We start from the raw sequence: 21446 nt of genomic DNA, 5'->3' as shown, positions 1-21446 counted from the left end.
TTGACCTCTCAATGCCACAAGGTGTCAGTCTGCGACTAAGAAAGTACTGTGAATATGCATTTCATTATTTTAAAATTGTATGTTGCACATTAATAGGTGTCACTCGAAATGTAACACATTTGGTAGTATAGTTGAACTCATAACTGCGCCGAAACCATGGACATGTCACACATAAGCAATCAAAAAATATGTCAGCTATAGAAGTGTTTTAAGTGAACCAGGCTTGTGGCGCACTGCTTCAGTCTAGCCAATGTCAGGAAAGGGATAAGGGCTGTGGTTCAAGCATTTTCAATCCAATGGCCATTGTGCGCCTGCAGTGTTCTGTTCTCAAACGACCCTGGTTCTATTCAAACTAATCTTAGAGAATGTATGTGCTACTTGCTGTCAACCTCAGTACCCTGCGGTGTACTCTTTGTCTCAGCACTTAGGGTGACATAAATACCGGTACGGGAAGACTTTCGCCAAGATATCCTCCTTTGTACGGATGAATGTATGCGCATTGCGCGCGCAAAGTATCTGTTATATGTTGTGCTATGCCGCCACCCAGTGGACAGACTAAAACATACGTAGCTGTGCCTTTAGTTGTTTTCCATGTATCGTTGTACAGGTAGAACTTTAACGTAAACACAAATATATTATTTTTATTGCTGTCAAAATGTATCGAATACCTTGGAATCTTATTACTCCTTTCTTTCTTGCAGATCAAGCAGACTGCTGTCGACAACCACAAAAATCGCTATGTTTTTGCTGGCACTCTATGTCGTCATTCCGTTCATTGTACGTCTTTTCCCTGTGGTGATTGCTAAGTGCATTTTTCTGAACATGTGTAAGTACTCTTTTTAACCATCGATTGCCAAGTGTGTGGGAACTATTTTGTACATTGTTTTCTAATTTGTTTCAAGTTCTTTGCTCTGTTTTCTTTGGCTAATGCTTGAGAAAAAGAATCCGCATGAAATAAATAGAAAGCAATCCTCTCAGTCTCCAGCCCAGCTAAGTCGTCGTACTGACGTCTTGGCAGCAACGTCATCTGATGTATGCATGGCTAGGCCTTCGCCTGTTTTTGCCTCTGAATTTCCAACTTGGTGAAAATTGTTGACAAACTGCAGGTGCGAGGAACTGTTTGCACTTGCTTGGATGTTTTCCATGAACAAGCGTGTGTGGGAGCCAGCTCCACCCTTGTTTTTCTTGTGCATCTAAAATCATTAGGATTGATTACGAGAAAGTATTCTTTTTTGGTACTGTGAGGTATGTTTTATCAGCAGCATCTGGACTTTTATATTTCTATTTCTCTAAGCACCCGGGTCTCGGCTGCTTCATCCGGCCTCCTCACAGCTCGCACTGCTTCTTTCACCGAGGCTGCCTCGCAGAAGGATTAGGCCCTGGGTCATCTAATGAACACATCTCAATGGCGTAGCGTTTTGAAGCGCATCAGGTGGGCCTAAATAGCTAGACCGCTCTGAAGATTCTGGAATCCTTCTTTTAGCATTTTCCCTATCCAGAAGTGACTGAGAGGCGGCCTTGCGTCCACTTTGGTAGTGATGCATCATAGCTTGACGCTATCTGTGAATTCTGTGTTTAAAAATGTCCACTCTTGTAACACTAACATCCACAGGCCACGTGTTTGCTCACACATCCAACAGGAGCCTCGCAGGACAGACCCACATAGGGTGATAATCTACTTCCTTTAAGACCCTGTTTTTAGGTTAAGCGTAGCACTGCACAAGCGCTGCGTTTCGACCTGTTGTAATCTATTTTGTGAGTTTTAACCACACCCATGTCACGCCCATCACTTTAATTCGTTCCTGGGCCTGCCTTTCAAAAATCCCTTGATGTCGTTGGTAAATGCTTTACGTTTGTCCCGCTTTGACGCTGTTTTGTTACCACCTTGGAGACTGACCCTGTTACATGGATTATTGCACAATCGGCCAGATAGTTTCATGCCAGCACACTATTTTTTATTTTGCGTCGGCGCTTCGCGCTCATGACAGTATGTTGTTTCTTCATCTTCTTTGATTTCAGACATCTTGCTGTTTCTTTGTGATGTGTGCGCAGTCTTTTTTTTTCTTTGCTGTTTTATATAGCGCAAACTCGACACAAAGGTATTGGAGTGCTTTATTTAGTTTTTTGCAGTATTATATAGCGCAAGCTCAATACAAAGGTATTACCCACTTTACATGAGCATCGGTTACATTACACAAGAACACATTTATTTTTGGTAGCAAGGAGAGATTAAGTGATTTGCCCAGAATCACAGGATGTTGAGCCGGCGCCAAGACTCGAACCGAACCGTGTTCCCCCACTCCAAAGTCAGCACCTCTGGCCCTTGTGCCACATCCTCTCTTCTATGGTTCTTTGTCTGGTGCATGTTGGAGCAGTCTGGGAATAACTCTTTTTTTTTATATAGTGCTTGATAATACAGGTTCTGCCATTTCATAGCGCTGCAAAGCAGGTGCCATTCTTAACAAAATCGCTATGATTCATTTGCATCGACCTTGCAGAGTTGAACAGGTGAAAAAGCTATGTTAGAATTGTAATCTGTGACTTTCTCGTTCTGCCAAAACCTCTGCAGTGGGTGCATTAACCAAATGACTTGAGAAGAGCTTCACACTAGGTGATAGAACATGCTCTTGTAAACCTCTAAAGGGTCACCATCCAAACACATCGGTTAATTCTAAGCAAGAAGATGGGGAAAGGTGTTGTCTCCAAAATGGTGGAAAAGGAGTTGTGACTCCGAACCCAAGCACTTCACGGCCTCAAGCTTGATACCAAAAAACATCTAGCCTTTGGATGTAAATAGGGCCTCTTCAAATAGAGTTTAGTTAGCACAATCTCAATACAAAGGTATTACAGCGCTTTACATGAGCACCAGTTACATTACTCAAGAAAACCTTTTTTTTTGTAGCAAGGGGAGATTAAGTGATTTGCCCAGAATCACAGGTTTTGAGCCTGCGCAGAGACTTGAACCGTGTTCCCAAGCTAGACAGCTCTGGCCCTTACACCACATCCACTCCCCTAGGGTCCTTTGTCTGGTGCATGTTGGGGCAGTCTGGGAATAACTTTTTTTTTAAAATATAACACTACAGGTTCTGTCATTTCATAGCGCTGCAAAGCAGGTGCCAGTCTTAACAAAATCGCTATAATTCATTTTCAGTTAAGCTGCCTCTTCTGTTATTCTCTTTTTATACAGTCAATGTTTTTAAAAGTTAGGCTGGTATTGACAATGTAGAGGAATGATTCCTTTAAATGTTTAACACACAGAAATATGTCTGCCCCCTTTTCTTTACTCCTAACTCTTTGCTCCCCTCATTCTCTGGGTTAAATGCTACGAAGGGGCCTCTTTGTGGCTTGTTTGGTGCTATAAAAGTTAATGTAAACACACTAGAATGGGTTGCATCTCTAGGGTATCACAACCAGTCTGTAAGAAAGAGGCAAAAACACTCCCAAGATGGCAGTCTTGTTGTGTCCTCTCTCCTGCAGCAACAGGCCTGGGAGGGTTGCTGTGGCACCTGGCATGCATCCACTACACTCCAAACCAAAATACATGGTAAAAGACATTTTCATTTACAACACCAATAGCTCTAACTCTCACAAATGCGAGACCTATTGCATTGCAAATGCTTGTCCTCTTTTGGGGAGAAGAGGAGGCACTAGCTTTCCTCTGCCAAAGCCCAGCTACCCATGCAGCATGTATGTGGCAGTAATATGGGTAGTTGTAGCTCTGCCACTGCCAGCGGCCAGCTTATTCCCCATAATGTAAGAACTAGTGGTGGTATTCTACATCCAATTTTTACTTGGGCTGGTGGGCCAGAAGGATGATGGTAGGCAAGTAGCTCCCGAGTTCGGGCTCCCAAGTAGTCATGCATGCATGTGTTCATGCATGCATGTGTACATGCATGTAGGCGTATGGATGGAGGGCTGATAGTCCACCAAGATATTGTTTGGCACAAACATTGTGTCAAAAATATTGTGGGGCAGAATATTGAAGGTAAGAACATTGTTGTTTTAAGTATTTCATATCCTTTTTTTAATTGTACCTATTATACTTTTTTAAATTATTTTGTTGAGTTTTACTAGTTTTTGTGTTGTCAGTTATTATTTTAATGTTAAGAATGTGTAATTAATTTCAGAGTAGAGTTTTTTGATTTGGTAATATATTTTAAAGTTTTTTAATTATATTTCAATTTATCTACTCATTGGCAGGTTGTTGGGTTTGTAGGAAAATAGGGTGGGACATTTTTAAACATCATATTTCTTTTTTAATCAATAATTTTCTCATCATTTCTAATTTGTTAGTTTGATTATTAATTCTGTAAATTATTATTTAAGTCATGTAATAGATAATTCAAAAAAGCATTTTTCTAAACTGTTGATTTAATAATTGACCGGTGTTAGATCTGACATCCTTGGCCTGGTTTTCCTCTGAACATTTTTCCTTCTTACTTCCTGTTTTGCTGAAATTAGTTTTTGTTGGCTTTAGGACTCTGTACACTTTACTACTGCTAACTAGTGCTAAAGTGCTTGTGCTCTCTCCCCTAAACCTGATAAAATTGTCTTACATCCAATTGGCACATTTCATTCACCTCTAAGTACCTAGTAAAGTGGTACATATATACCCAGGGCCTGTCAATTAAATGATACTAGTGACACCCACTTAAGTAGCTTTGTTAAACGTGCCTGACATTGCAGCCTGTGTGCAGTTTTAAGGTGCCATTTTGTTCTGGTAAGATAAACCTTTTTCCAGGCCTATATCTATCTTTTTAATACATGTAAGTCACCAGAGGGTAGGCCCTAAACAGACCATAGGGCAGGGTGCAGTGTATTAGAAAAGCGGAATATGTACTTATAAGTTTTGCATGTCATGGTGGTGAAAAAATCCTAAATTCGTTTTTCAGTACTGCAAAGCCTACCTCACTCATAGGATAACATTGGGTACCTTATTACATATAATAAGTGATAACATTTGCTTGGGAACAAGTAGAAATATCTTATTTGGGGACCTGGGTGAGCCATCCGGACAAGATGGGTGGGGCGGTGTTGACATCTACCACACTTGGATTACAATAGGGGTTGCCTCCTGCACTCACAAATACTTTCACACTAGCCTTTTGTCAACCCAAACACCTTGTGGCATTGACAGGGGAATATTCCAGAACCAGAAGTGCGGGGAAGTCTAGATGGATACTACAGAAGATGGACTGTTCAGCTACCAGAGGGCTGCCCTGCTGTCTGAGACCTGCTTTATCTGAGAAGGAAGACTGGGCCTGCTCCCTTCAGCCCAGGCTACCTGAGGTGACTCCAAGGGTCAGCTGACTGACTCCTGTTCAGAGCTACAGGGACATAGCAAGCACCAGAGGCCTCTCTGCAATTGCCCAGTTGACCTATTGCAAGCAGACCTGCCTGGATTTGCAACTGGACCTGTCTGAGCCCTGTTGACTATAGGAGTGAGTCCCTGATCCCCAAGAGGCTTTTCCTCAAGTCCTGGGCCCTTGTTTGTAGCAGAGTACGCGCCTCTGAACCCAAAGGACAAATCCTGAAGTTTTGGGTTCTTCACGAACGGGCACATCTGTGCCAAGACCTTGCTGCCCATACCAACCGTCAACGCAAAGCTCCAGTGAACACAACTCTTCACGCTACAGTGACCGCTAGCAACGACTGGCAATGGGGGATCTGCACTTTGCTCTACAGCATCGACAGCCCACGGTGACTACCAATGCAAAGTTCCAGGAATGACTGTCTATGATGCCCGAAGAGAGTTACCTTTGCAAAGTACTGCATGAAGAATCTAGTTCAGGGTGAAGGAGCCGTGAGTAGCAGAGAGATTGCCACAGATGGTTGTCGCTGTAGTGCAAAGAGCAAGTCAGGCCGACTTGCTCTTCACCCTACAGTGACAACCATCTGTGGCCCTCTCCCTGCTACTTATGGCTACCTCACCATGAACTAGACTCTTCATGTAGGACTTTGCAGAGGTAACTCTTTCAGCAGGACCAATATGGTCCCTGTATCTGGCACGTGCCCCATCGTGCTCGACCTGAACTTGTGACTTTCACCCGATCTCGCACAATCAAAAGAACAATGGATTAAACTCAGATCTGTGACTGGCGGTGAGTGATTGCATTGTTCAGCACTCCGTCCATCATCCGTTTGTGTTGCTAAAGTTGCCTTAAGTGGGAAGGGTATGCCCAGTCGTGGGTCCCATGCCACTGGATTCAAGCTGGCCTGGCTGATGAAGGGTGACACCCTGAAACCGGTCCCAGCATGCTTGTTTCCAGTATATGGTGGACCTGGCTTGGCAGTTCGGGCTGGACTGTTCCATAAGGAACAGGGTCAAGACTTATTTGCATATGGCTGGGTCCAAACTGGGATGGCATGAGGAGCAAACGAACAATGGAAGAAACCACGATCTGTCACTGGGGGTGAGTTTTTGCATTGTTCAGCACTCTGTCCAACATCCTTTTGTGTTGCTATAGGTTTGTACTTTTAGGCGCTATACTTATATGACATTTTTGAACTTGCTTATGTCCAGTTCTACTGGACGTTTTTGTTGTGTTTGTTGTCAAATATTTATTTATTCAATTTTACTGTATTTTTCTAAATTGGTGTGGAATTTCACTTGTGTTGTGTTTCACTTTATTATTGTTTGAGTGCTGCATACATACTTTACACATTACCTCTAAGTTAAGCCTGACTGCTTTGTGCCAAGCTACCAGAGGGTTAAGCACATGTTAATTCAATGACTTTTTGCCGTTCACCTTGACAAGGATTGTGGGTGTTGCTTGAGATGGGCTCACATCCTCCTCAACCAACAACCCATTTTCTCAGCTGCTTAATTAGTTATTTGGTTTTAATAATTTGGTGTTAGACTTGGGATCCTTGAAGTGGTTTACCCTAACTTTTGCCTTTGGACCTCCTGTTTTTGCTGGCCTTGGGATTCTGCACACTTACCACTGCTAACCAGTGCTGTCTCCCTAAAACATGGTGAGAGTGACTTATAACCATTTGGCATACTTAATGTACTTGTAAGTACAGGTACAGTGTCACTACCTGTGCCCAGGGCCTATAAATTAAATTCTGCTAGTGGGCCTGCAGCACTGATTGTGCCACCCACTTAAGTAGCACTTTAACAATGTCTCAGGTCTGCCATTGCAGCCAGTGTGTCTACAATTCTAAATTGCCATTTCGACCTGGCAAAATAAACCTTTTGCCAGGCCTATACCTTCCTTTTTAATACATATAAGGCACCTCTACAGTAGGCCCTGGACAGCCCCAAGGCCAGGGTGCAGTGTATTTAAAAAGAGGGATATGTTATTTTATGTTTTACATGTCCTACCTCTCCCTTAGGATAACATAGGAATTACCGTATAACATTTTATAAGTGTAATTTCTGAATGGGACCAGGTAATTCCTTGATGTTTGGTGTCTCTGGAAATGCAATTTAAAATCCTAACTTTGGAGAGGTCGGATTTTAAATTACAGTTCTGAAAATGCCACTTTTAGAAAGTTGCAATTTGTTTGCCTTAGTCATTTGTGCCTGCAGCCTGCCTGAGTCACATGACTAGGTGTGGGTGACGGTTGGACTTTGTGTATTCCTCCTAGACTGCCACATACAATGTGCAGCTTTGGTGTGACTGGATGGGTTCTCACTGGCAGGATAGGAGCTGGAGCTGGACCCAGCCTCACTTACACTTGATTAGGCTGTGTCCTTTACCACAGAAAGGGAGCCAGGGCCTAAAAGGCCGGGCACCTGTGCACTTCAAAGGCATGTCCCTAGAAGCTTCTCCCCACTTCAGAGACACAACTGAATATATATATACTGGACCGCAGACATCACCACTTCAGTACACTTCTTGACATGTGGATACTCTGCCAGGATGAAGGACTGCTGTGCTGCTGAAAGGACTGCCACTCTGCTGAATCGCTGCTGCTCTGAAGGAACTGTTGCACTGCTGTGCTGAACTGCTGCCTGCTTCCCTCTTGCCTGTGTGAGAAGGACTGAACCTGCCTCACTTGAACCCAGGGTGGCTCTAAGGGCAAGTTGGCTGGCCTCCTGATCTGAAGCCTGAGGCCAACAGGCTTCCATCAACCTTGCACCTGCACTTGGACTCTGCCACCTGTGACTCTACCCTGCCAAGTGGTGCCTCCCCAGTCCTGCACCCTTCGAAGTTGGGTTAAGGTGCTCTTCCTCTTTGGACTCAGCGGAACCGATGCATCTCCTCTGTTGTGCGGCGCCGCCCGATCAGAACCAAATCATCTTTGCTAATGCATGTATTGAACCCTCCGCAAATACCCACATCGCTGGCACAACCTATTGGAACCACCACTGCATGACACATCCTTAGTACAGGCTCTCGCATCCCTCATCAACAGCAGCATCAATGACAACGCTGGACTCCGCATCGTAGCCTCGCAGCTCTCCAGAACTGATGCATCACCCTGCTGCTTGCTGTATCCCCTATGCCAGACTTTGCATTGGAAGCCCTTTCGACAGGATCCTCGACAACGACAGAGGCCTTCTCATCAAAGCCTTTCAGCACCTCGGAATCAACACATCACTTTGGCTGTGCGATGCAACTTCAACCCGGATCCTGACAACACTCCACAAACAGATTTTGTTCAGCGGGCCTAACTGGGTCCCTGTAGCCAGCCTGCCCTCCATCGCGGTCAGCCTGACCTTGTGACTTTATCCTGGCCTGGCACGACTAGTTATACACAGTTGACGCGTTGTGCTTTTTGGTGCTATGCTTACTAAAAACTTTAAAATTGCATATCTCCAGTTCTACTGATTGGATATTTGTTATTTTGATCTCGTTGTGTTTATTAAAGGAAGTGCTATGTTTCTAACCTGGCTTGGGATCCTTTGTAAGGGTTTCACTTTATTACTCTTTGAAGTGTTACACAAATACTCTATCATTGCCTCTAAGGTAAGCATGATTGCTCTGTGCCAAGCTACTGGAGGGTTGAACACAGGTTAATTTAGGGTTGACTTGTGCCTCACTCGGACAAGATTTGTGGTTGCTGCTTCACAAGGGCTGTCAAATGCACATATTTGCAGATACTTACAAATGCATTTACAAAGGAGTTTTGACACGGAGAGCCGGAGTGAAAAATCAATGACCAAAGGTCTGTTTATTTTTGCTGCAGCAAAGAGGACAGGTTTACCACTGGCATCCCAGGCCCGAAGTAAAGTGTGCTGACATAAAGCGTTTAACAGTGATATTTATACTCATACATCAAAGGATACATAAAATGTGTAACTAATGATATACGTCATACAGATATTTTAAGGAGTTAATCAGTTTCCACACACTGGTTCCATTTCCAGCCTTGTCCTTGCCTCCCTTCTGCAGCTGCCTGACTCCCCACATTCTTGAGACCCTTCAAAGGATTACGTGGTTCAAAGGTATAGATATCAGCCTTTCCCTCCCCAAAAATACCACAGCCGAGGTCAGTTAGTTATTTGAACACACAATTATAATGAATACAGTGCCCCAGTTAGGGAAAGAAACCAGCTGCAAGCCTATGGCGTGGAAACAGGCTTATTTTACCTAAACAAATATACATAAGATAACATATGTGATAGACAGTGCGTTCAGAGACAACAAAAGCTCAAACTTACACGTGTAAAAGAAACGAAGCAATTCAAAATGAATTCTAACAATCGACCCTTTTTGAGTTTTTTTCTTCTGAACATAATAAACGTTTTGAATAGTTCTAAATTTCCTCATATATGTTGAATTTTACTCCCACTTCATTGAAATTTGCATTCATGGGGACATAAACAACCGATGGGTATGAGCAACCAGTATCTGTAGTGAGGACAGTAGGGTCAATAGCCATTAGGGAAGTTATCTCTTCTCTCTGCATCATAGCTCGATTGGTTTCTAGTATTTTCACTGGCGGAAGTTTACACAATTTTAAACAGGAACAGAGAGCAGGTAAGCACTGCACTAATAAACAACTTAATACAATAGCTATTATTATAAAAAGTATGTCTTTAAACAACCAGCCCCACCCCCCAAACAAAGACCATAACCATGATAAACTCCAATCGCCTCCTTCATATTGGCCCCCCTTTTCAAATACCTGTACTGCTTCTTTTATTTTCCCAATATCCAATTCTATCTCTGATGACTTGTTGACAAAATAACAGCACTTTTGCTGGTACTGATGTTGGATTAAAACACATACTCCTCCTTGTTGTACTGTAATCAAGTCTAGGGCAAGCCGATTTTGTATCGCCAATTGGGCTGCAGAGTTTATCTCTACCTGTATACTTCCTATGGCCTCTCTGGTGGCATTAAATGCAATGGCTAATTCAGCTGACATATTCATCATTGCCAGTTGTAAATCGAAAATTCCAAATCCGGGAATAAGAACATGTAATACTTGAAATACCCAGTTCTTTCGCTCCTCCAGTATGGGTGTCCCTCGTTTGTACCTATGTGCAAAACTCCCCATGTTAAGGGGCTGGGAAGATGATATATTTGATATCACAGTAATGTTGGGTGCCAAATATGCCAGTGAACATATCCCTTCCCAGTTTAGAGGCAGTACTTTATATGCAGTTCTTCCACATACGAAGTACATGCCTCCCTGGATTTGTGAATTTATAATGCTGTATTTTATTCGAGGCAATCCTACACCCTCTGGGGTGTCATGCTCAGAATTATTGCAATATTTGTAATCTTCCCAGATTGTATTTAGCAATGATACATTTGCCCAGGGTGCAACATATGAACATCTAGCCGTCCAGAGGGGGCCAAGGAAAACCCGGGACAATATTACAGGTGAATTTTTCCCATTTCTATCTTGTTCTCTGGAGGGATCATATAACAATCCTTCTGGATCTACTAGAATCTCATTTTCTCCCACAGTCAGGTTCCAATAATTCACAGTGTAATTTTGATGAGTCCCATTAATTAACGCTGTCCAATTTCTGTCTATTTTCTCCTCTCCTTCAAGATCCCAATTCCCTGTCTTTATATCAAATAACAAAGTGTAAACACACTGTTCAGGAGGGATCTTTCCCATGTATTTTGCCTCTGGGTTTTGCCCATAAAAATAGGTACCAAAACATATGGGAAACATTTTAAGTGTGGCATTCTCTTCAGGCATCGGGGAGAGCTTGTATTCTGCCTGGGTATTAGGGAGCACCGCACACCTAGGGTACCATTGATATTCTTGTTGGTCACATCTCCAAGTGGTATTTGGTACAAGACACACTTCCCCTCTTTCATATTCACTTGGTGATACTGGTACTTCATAAAGGCCTATAGGATCCTCGGGGTGTCTAGACAAGTGCCGGCAAATCCAACAGTCAGTGAGACTTAATGTCTCCGCTAATTTTCCATGAACCTTTATCAATGGATGTAAGGTAGGATTTTGCAACAATGATGCAACACCACTGGACATTATACATATTAACATAAGGGTCACTAGGTACTTCATTATGGTTTTGTAGAAATAGTTATAAGGCCACTCTTCCCTATTCTCTAGAGGGATATTTGTCCTGCCAAATGGATATATCTTCATAATTTTATTGTGCTCTTCTCCTTGGTCCTACAACTTTTCTATGATACCGTTTTACTCGTCTCAACCGCCTACGCGTGTTCAAAAATATACTCACACAATTACCAAATATGTAAATGCAAAATATTGATATCACTATACTAATAATCATATACGTATAGATACAGATAAGTGAATTTTTCCTTCAATGTTCACACCCACTAGGGTTCAGCACCGCCGTGCTTTCCACTCTAGCAGTTAGGCTGCACTGGTTGGTCCAGGACAATAGAGGTTGGCTTGATCCTAGGTCCCTTAGCTTCTCCTTTTCAAGTTTTAACTCCTGGTGAGTCTCAACTCCCAGTGAGTAAGTCGAAATACTTCAAAATTAATCTTCAGTATAGTTTGTCAGTTTCGTTCAGTGTCTCAGCAAAATGAGGGCGGAGGCCAGCAATTTTCAACCAGATTAGTGATGTGCTTGGGTATTAAACAGAAAAAGGGCACCTTTTTTTTTTTACCGCTGGGACTACAAACCGCACCAACCCTAATGGCTGGCCGCTTCCGTAGAACTGGTACTTGGGTTTTTTTTTTTCTTTCTCGCCAGTCACAGAACTGTTAACTCCATTTACCCACTGATTGAATAGCGTTGCACAAGCTGCATCCCACTATACTTGTGTTCTCGTTGAGACAATTGTTCTGACCAATGTTCTGGTGTCGTTGCACAGGCTAGTCACCCGTGTTCATGCTGGAATTTTAGTCATCACAGTCATTTACAACCTCGTCGCCCAAAGTGTGCGTAACAACAGTGAGGATAGCTCGTTTTAATGCTGGTACATCAATGGCATCGGAAATGCCGGTGGCGGTGAAAGCGGGGAACTGTATTTCACGAAGGCAGGCGTGCCGTATTCTGCTGAGCAAAGGATTCCTGGGCCATTCAGAAGAGACCTCAGTTTGCAATTCCAAGCTAGGAGCTATCAGGGTGATGTAAATGTAGCTTTTCGTAGGGGTCACCACCTTACGCACCTTCAAAATTCTGTTCATTTGGATGGGCGAGGACGCAGGTTGTATCGATGAGTTTGTTGATCTTCAAACAGCAACTCTTCGTCACTGGGCAGTTGTGTCACCGCAGGAGCAGAAGTAGCACTTGAAACCTGTGGAGGTGTTTCCTGTCTCCCTACTTCGCTGTAATCAGGAGACAATGGTAATTCTGCTGTTAGAGTACTCTGTAGTGGAATTGGTGCACGCTTACAGTGGCTAGCATGTATCCAGTTTTTCCTTCCTTCCACTTTCACCGCTGTCTGTGTTGCAAGCAGTACCTGGGCTGGCCCCCGCCACCTGGGCTGAAGACTGTTGGTTCTTTGAAAATTCTTTGTCATAAGCCAATCCCCTGGCTTAAAAGGGTGACCAGGGCCTTCAAGAGGAGTCGGTAGGCTGGCCTTGACCTGTTGGTGGATCAAACGCAAATCTTTAGTCAATTGTTTACAGTAATCTACAAACAAAGGATATTGCACTTCAGAAAGCTTCTTTGGTCGTGGTACCCCCCAGATATTGGCTGGCCTCCCCATGACAACTTCATAGGGGGATAATCGTGACTTGCTACTGGCAGTCATCCTGATGGACATTAATGCTAGGGGCAAAGCATCTGGCCATTTTAAGTTGGTCTCAGCACAAATCTTAGCTATTTTGCTCTTCAAGGTGTAATTATACCTTTCTACAAGGCCCGCTGATTGTGGGTGATTTGCAGCATGAAATCGATGTTTGATGTTAAGGGCGGTACAGACCTTCTCCATTACCTCATTAGAAAAATGACTGCCATTGTCACTCCAGACTAATCGTGGCAAGGCGTATCTAGGAAAATATTCTTTTAGTAATATTTTGGCGGTAGAGAGGGCACCATTGTCTTTTAATGGGTAGGCCTCTATCCATTTTGAAAACATGCATACTACCACTAACACGTATTTCAGTTTGTTACACGGTTCCATGTGGATAAAATCCATCTGTATAGCTTCAAAAGGGAGATCAGGAGGGGCAAAGTGGCCAGGGGGCGTAGGGGTCCCTTTTCCTGCATTGTGCACTGCGCACACCATACAACTTTTAACCAGGTTATTAGCAGCTTTGGATATCAGAGGATTACTCCAAACATGGTCCAAAGTTGTCTTGATGCCTTGGGCACTGATGTGTGCAGGACTGTGGGCCATAGTAACCATAGCGTGTACATAGCAATTAGGTAACATCCATCTTCTTCTGTCTGTGTCATCTGTGTAACAACCCTCACTGTCTAGTCTACCGTTCTTCTCCCACTGTTCCCTTTCCTCTGCTGTTGCTTCTGCTTGAATATCTCTCACACACTGCATGGTATTTTCTAGTACTTCGTACTGGGGCTCTCCCTTGATGCTACTCTCAACATATGCATTGTCAAATGGTGCTCGTGCTGTTGCTTTCGCTGTAGCATCTGCAAAAGCATTTCCTCGTCCTATATCATCAGTAATTTTTTTGTGGGCACTACACTTAATGATTGCGACCTGACGGGGCAGACTGAGAGCAGTCAAAAGTGTCACAATCAAGTTGCCATGCTGGATGGTAGTGCCATGTGACGTGATAAAGCCTCTATTCGCCCAGAGTCGCCCAAAATTATGAGCTACTCCAAACGCATATTGGCTATCAGTGTAGATGTTAACACTAAGATGTTCACTTATTTCACAAGCTCTGGTGAGGGCAATTAATTCTGCAGCCTGTGCCGAATTTTGCGGGATTCTATGAGATTCAACCACTGTTTTGACTGTGGTGACGGCATAGGCTGCAGTGGTCGTACCATCTGGTAACTTGAAGCAAGACCCATCTACAAACAGCTCTCCCTGTGGGTCAGATAGGGGAGTGTCTGTCAAGTCTACCCGTCCCTTAGTTTCTTCCTCAGTGGCAAAAATGCAATTATGATCAAATTCCACATTGTCCTGAGGGAGGGGTAGTAACGTAGCTGGGTTCAAGACATTGCACCGCTTCAAAGTAATATTTGGACTGAACAATGTTAATTCGTAACCCGTTAGACGAGCACTGGTGAGGTGCTGCGTCTGTGTCTTGTTTAACAAAATATCAACGGCATGAGGAACCATCACAGTGAGCGGATTGCCACCAACAAACCCTTCACTTTGTTTCACTGCAGCTGCTGCAGAAGCCACTCCTCTAAGACAAGTAGGCAAAGCTTGCGCCACAGTGTCCAAGGTGGAAGAGAAGTATGCACAAGGGCGTTGTCTCCCACCTTGGGCCTGTGTCAAAACAGACAATGTACAGCCATGCTTTTCATGCACAAATAAAACAAATGGTTTGCTGTAATCCGGATTACCCAATACAGGAGCAGAGCACATCGCCTTTTTTAATTCTTGAAAAGCCTCCTCACATTTGTCAGTCCAAGGTACAGGAGAGGGCACATCTGAAAGTGTCAGAGCAGTCAATGGTTTTGCTATAAGTGAAAAATTTGGAATCCACTGTCTGCAAAAAGATGTAAATCCCAAAAATGCTCGGACTTCAGAAGGGGTGCGTGGTGCAGTCATTGTATGAACCAATTTAATTCTGTCTGGATGTAATCTCCTTCCCTCCTTAGAGAGGAGGTGTCCTAGATAGGTGACCTCCTCTCTACAATACTGCAATTTTGGAAGGGACACCTTATGGCCCAGAGGTGCTAAATGATGTAATAATGCAACAGTATCAGTCTTACATTGTGTCATGGAATCTGAGGCAATTAAAATATCATCAATGTACTGCAACAACGCAGAGCCTGTGGGTGGATTGAATTGGTCTAATTGACGTTTAAGACATTGACTATATATGCTCGGGGACTCAACAAAGCCCTGTGGAATTCTTGTCATCGCGAATGATCTACCAAAAATCGCAAAGCTAAACAAATATTGAGATTCTTCGGCAATTGGAATGCTAAAGAAAGCATTCTTCAAATCGATTACGGTGAAAAAACACGCAGAGGGTGGTATCATGGTGAAAAGACTATTCATGTCTGGGACCACGGGAAACTGGGGAATTACTATTTTATTAATTTCTCGGAGATCAATAACTAATCGATATACTGTGTTATCAGTAAATGATTGCTCACCATCTAATCTATTAGCATCATTTCGTTTCTTTACAACAGGAAGGATTGGACTGTTACATGGGCTGCTCACTATTTCCTTTATGACACCTGCATGCACAAGATCAGATATGACTGCCTTGAGCCCTTTTTCGCTTGTTTTAGGTAATTTGTATTGAGGAACACGAGGTAACCGGGCACCTGGTTTGATTTTTATTACAATAGGGTCGATATCCATAATGCCTACATCATTCTTGCCTTTGGCCCATAAGCGAGGGTCTATTTCCTGTAGCTCTGGGGGTAAGTCGTATTCCTGTGAGAACATGCACCGAGTTGGGGAAACACTATCCATAGTTACATAGACACCATCCATTGAACAGTGAATAACTGCATTTAATTTCTTTAACAAATCTAATGCAAACAGGTTTTCATTGCAACCTGATGTTAAAGAGAGTGGCGTGTGTACTGTAAATGGGCCTACAGTTACTCTCATAGGTGTTGAGATGGGGCTCACCACGGGGATTCCAGAAATCCCAATTGATGTGGTATGAAGCCCAGACAGGGGAGCCCCGGGGACTGCAGAATGTGCAATAGATGTTCTGGTGGCACCAGTATCTAGAAGAAACTTATGGCCCTCTCCTTCGATTTTTACATCAATGTAGGGACCATTTTGATCTACAGGAATACTTACTCGCCCCTGGCCCTGTCTGTGGCTGTCCTAATAATTGTAGGATTCAGAAAAGAAATCATCAGCATAATATTGTCGTTCAAATGCATTGTCAAAAATATTAGTGTTACGCGGGACCTGATTCTCATTCTGCGAATTCTGATCAGTTCTACCTCTTCCTCGTCCTCGTGCATTACCTGCCGCGTTCCCTCTATGAAGTGACATACTTTGTCTTCCTTCCAGTAATGGGCAAGTATCACGCCAATGTCCATCCTGCTTACAGTAGGCACATTGGTTGATATTTAATCGGCGGTCTTGGGGTGGTGCAGATGCACCTCGACCTCGACCCCTTCCCCGTCCCCTTGGTGGGCCACCCCTTTGCTGAGGGGTTGCATCCCGCTGAGGGTATGCCTGCTGTAATAATACCTTTTTCTTCAATTCTTTTACTGACTTCTCATTCTTTTCTAATTCTTCCTTGTACCTGCTCTCATAGTATTGCGCCATCTGCAAAATCTCTGCCTGTCCCTTCGTCATCCACGAACTCTCTGTTGCTTTTAATTTTTGTGATATTTCAGGTAGAAGGCCATTAACAAAGCGTTCTACAAATAGTGTGACACCTGTTACGGTGGCGAGGTCTTGACCGCTAAAATCTATGAAAGCTTGTTCAATTCGAGTAAAATAATCTGGGACATCTTCACCTATCTTCTGTTTATAAGTGGCAAGCTTTCCCCAATCCACAGTCTGAAGAGGTATAACAGTTTCTAACTTAGTCAATATCCGATTAGGTAAATCTAAAATATCCTGATGCGGCAGGGTTCCTGGTGCCCTTTGTGCTTCATGTGCTTCTAAACCCCCCCATGTATTTCCCAAAGTAGGTGCATCATCTACTCTTCTAATTTTATGCCAAACTTCAGGACCCAATAAAACACCAAAAAAATAGTCAATGTCTTTGAGTGTCATGGTTGTGGTGGAAATGGCAATTCTAAGGTCCCGATAGAATCCAGCTGGATTCTTTCGAGGGTCTGGCAAGTCTTTCTTTATAGCCATTACCTCCTCCCTTTTCCATGGTATATGAACAAATTGGGCCACCGGCACGGGAGCTGGTTGTCCGGCGGCAGTTGCTGCTGCGACTGCAGCTGCAGTGGGCATATCAGGGTGCACTTCCCTCATTGGGTACCCCTTGTCATATCTATTTAGAACATCTTCCCTGGCTATGACACAAATGCGTACTCCCTCATTTATGCTGTTACTATCAAGAATACAAGCCCTACTGTCCCGCCATAATTGGTTTAATTCTTGTTCATAAGGGAGAGGGGTAGAATCTGTAATACAAGACTTCCAATCCCTCTCCAATTTTTCAATCATATACAGCAGTGCTAATTGCTGTCCAAAATGTGACATCTGTTGTATTGTGTCCATAATATCGGTGTGGGTGTAAATAAGATGTGACATCCAGTTATCTGACTGATCCTTGATAACCCGTTTTTCCCAATCCCCAATAGTGGAGCGGGTACTAGGGGGCGAAATCGACTTCATAGGTGTGCTCCATATGGGTGAAAGTGAGTGAGTGGCTGTGCACCGTCGGCGTTGTCCATTTGGGGTATTAGGGGCAGGGGACATTATTGGTAACCTTGCAGTGTTGGCTGGTAGTGGTGGGGCAGGTGGCGGAGGGATTAGGACTTGGGCTATTTGGGTGGCTTGGGCTAGAGGCTGTGGTGGCTGTGGCACATGCTGCTGTAGTGGTGCACCTGGATTTCCCAAATTGTGCCCTTGCCCTTGCTGCTGTTGCGGTGCCCCCATGATAGGTTGGGCTACTGCAGGGGGTGTGTAAGGTGGAGGTGCAGTAGGGCTATTATCTAATAGCTGTAGCATTACCTCATCTTCCTCTAATGCATGTTTGGGTTCTGTTGGCTTTGATACATAACTTCCCTCCACCTGGGCCCTATGGACTCTGTCTTCAGACTCAATTCTTTTCTGGGTTTGGGAATGGTGGTACAGGGCGGCTTTCTGCATGATGGTTCTCCGGTTCTCCTTCTCTAACAGTTTATCTGACTTCGTTTTTCTTTTGGTGGCCTCAATTTCCCATTTTCTGTATACTTCAAACATATGTTGTCTAGCCTTTTTATGAAACAAACATTCCTGTAGGTAGGTTAGTTTCTTTAAATCAAAAGACCCATCCTCCGGCCACTGGAGGTCAGGACAATGTCTAGTATATTTGCGCCATATACTATTATACAAATTATTCTCTAAACCATAATCCTTTAACATGTCCCACCCTGGTGTTCCCTCTTTTGGAATGGGTTGCTTTTTATCTAAACGTGGCACATGATTTCGACGAAAACAAAGACATAACCCTTGCCAACATTTCTTATTTCCCATATCTAACCTTTTAATTTTTCAAAATGCAACACGCACCAAATTTCAAAATGCAACCTGCACCGAAAAAAAAACCTTTTTCAAATGTGCACCAAAGAAAACCTTTTCAAATATTTACCAACTTACAAATTGCTCCAGGCCTGGGCAAATTACTCAAACAAGAAAAACACATGTAATACAAATTGTCAAATGGTACCTTGTACAAATGCAAATTTACCAAGAACTAATCATTCCCAAAAATGATAAGTTATCCAAAAACAATTATTCTCTCAAATGCAAGTTAAAGCAGACAAATAGCCAGCGAGGAACAGTCTTACCTGACTATCTGCTTTTTCCTGGATTTCTCTCCGGCCGCCCGTGTCAGACTAATCCGTCAAGATAAACACCGATGTTTCAGGGACTTCGCTGGGACATCATGAGAAAGCGGGGGGAAACCTGCCCGGTGGATAAGATGCAGCTGCTTCTGAAACTAAGTCTTTGTGCAGGGGCCCCTGGAATCTACACCTCCGGAACGGCGTCCCCCCACTGGCAGCACGTCTCGTGACAGAGCTACTGAAGATATCCACTGGAAGGTCCCTGTTCGGGCGCCAAATTGTCAAATGCACATATTTGCAGATACTTACAAATGCATTTACAAAGGAGTTTTGACACGGAGAGCCGGAGTGAAAAATCAATGACCAAAGGTCTGTTTATTTTTGCTGCAGCAAAGAGGACAGGTTTACCACTGGCATCCCAGGCCCGAAGTAAAGTGTGCTGACATAAAGCGTTTAACAGTGATATTTATACTCATACATCAAAGGATACATAAAATGTGTAACTAATGATATACGTCATACAGATATTTTAAGGAGTTAATCAGTTTCCACACACTGGTTCCATTTCCAGCCTTGTCCTTGCCTCCCTTCTGCAGCTGCCTGACTCCCCACATTCTTGAGACCCTTCAAAGGATTACGTGGTTCAAAGGTATAGATATCAGCCTTTCCCTCCCCAAAAATACCACAGCCGAGGTCAGTTAGTTATTTGAACACACAATTATAATGAATACAGTGCCCCAGTTAGGGAAAGAAACCAGCTGCAAGCCTATGGCGTGGAAACAGGCTTATTTTACCTAAACAAATATACATAAGATAACATATGTGATAGACAGTGCGTTCAGAGACAACAAAAGCTCAAACTTACACGTGTAAAAGAAACGAAGCAATTCAAAATGAATTCTAACAATCGCTCACCCCACGTCAACCAACAACACAATTTCTCACATTTGGATATGAATTACTCATATTATGTGTAGGTTGTTTCTCATATAGCAGTTCATTTTATAATGTTTTTTTTTAATCTGTAGTTTTTCGTAGTGTTGTTTTCAATTGTTTTTGTCGGTGCAGAAATTTTTGGATAATTGAAGTTTTTTATATTGATATTTTTATTTGTAAATTTAGTTTTATTTTTATATATTTTTATATATTCATTTTATATATTTTTTTAAGTTAGGCGTGGCAGTGGTAAATCTAAGACCGTCCAATGTCCAGCACGTTCCCCAATTTTGCTTGCAGTGGAGTGAGAAAAGTCAATCTGAACCCTTCATCTTCCAGCACTTTCCCTACTGCTGCTCAGGGTGGAGTGGGAACAGTAAATCTAAGTCAAACATTTTCCCTGCTGTTGTTTAAGTTGGAGGAAGGAATTTGAAACAACCCCCCCCTTGAAGTCCAATGTTTTATGGCAGTTTTTCATTACAGTTATTTTAGCATGTATTTTTGTGATTTAATTCTAAAAGTTAGTTTAATGTAAATTCATTCCTAATGATATATATTTGTGGAGTGATATTATTTGTATTCATTCTTTAAGTTTAATATTAATGTTGCATCTAGTAGTTGTCATAACAATTACTATTACATTTTTCCCAATATTGACACTTGGGGCCTGATTTAGAGTTTGGCGGACGGGTTACTCCGCCACCAATGTCACGGATATCCAGTCTGTCATATTATGATCTCCATAGGCTATTACGGGGTTGTAATATAGCGGATGGGAGTTCCATCACGTTGTGATGGAGCAACCTCCTCCGCCAAACGCTAAATCAGGCCCTTAATATATTTATTTCTTTATTTAATTTACTATTTTTCTGCATTTATTTTCAAATATATTTTTGTTCAGTGTTTGTAAGGTATACCATGTATCATATAATTTTGATATCATAAGTATACCTTTTAAAAAAATATAACAATATTTTAAAGTTAATTCAATATGCTTACTTATCTGGTGAAATCAAGTTCTTCCACCTTTTTGAAGTCCATATTTTTGACTTTACCTACAAACTATGTAAAATGGATATTTTTGAGCTTAATATTTTTTACCAATATTTCTGTCACCGATATTTCATCATGCAACCTAGATCTGCATTCAGAGGGGGGCTTCCTGAATCCCAGGACGGGTAGACAATGCATAGCATCCCTGCTCTACAAGGAGCTATAGTAATCCATAGGATTCCCTCACATAGGGTCTTTGAGTCCACCCAGTTTCATTTTCTGCCATTTGGTGCTGACTAGCTTCCAAGCAGGGAAATATTGTGCAGACATCTACTGCCTCTCTACATCTTCCATGCCCCAGTCTTTCCTGTAGTTGAGGCAATTACGCCTGGCATTGTTATGTCACATAGGCAACGCAGCTTTCCCTCTGGTCATTCTCGCAGTAGTCTCCTGCCTGGAATCCTTCTCACAGTAGTCTGTTTCCCAGTATCCTGCGTCATGTTCTAGAACTCTGCTGCTGCTGTATCTGGTCCTCATCTGCTCCAGTCGGGTTATATGAGTGTCTGGTTCCTCAACAATT

The 21446-nt window shown here is 42.9% G+C and overlaps 1 protein-coding gene and 1 long non-coding RNA gene across 2 annotated transcripts in view; one reads left to right on the top strand and one right to left on the bottom strand.

Annotated features, from left to right (window-relative positions):
* Positions 1 to 21446, top strand: part of ABHD12B (abhydrolase domain containing 12B) — a 328971-nt gene that overhangs the window by 119203 nt on the left and 188322 nt on the right. Inside the window, exon 2 of the mRNA XM_069208676.1 lies at positions 702 to 826. Within this exon, the coding sequence (XP_069064777.1) occupies positions 702 to 826 (125 nt within the window). The remainder of the gene's footprint in view (positions 1 to 701; positions 827 to 21446) is intronic.
* Positions 9098 to 19841, bottom strand: LOC138260302 (uncharacterized). Its single transcript, XR_011198837.1, has 2 exons — positions 18941 to 19841; positions 9098 to 12944 (listed from the first exon to the last, which is right to left on the bottom strand). It is a non-coding gene; the product is annotated as an uncharacterized lncRNA (long non-coding RNA).

This window comes from Pleurodeles waltl, chromosome 9 (genome assembly GCF_031143425.1).
Source record: "Pleurodeles waltl isolate 20211129_DDA chromosome 9, aPleWal1.hap1.20221129, whole genome shotgun sequence".
Lineage (NCBI taxonomy): Eukaryota > Metazoa > Chordata > Amphibia > Caudata > Salamandridae > Pleurodeles > Pleurodeles waltl.
The sequence above is the reverse complement of the archived record's forward strand: the minus strand, read 5'-3'. Positions and strand labels throughout refer to the sequence as shown.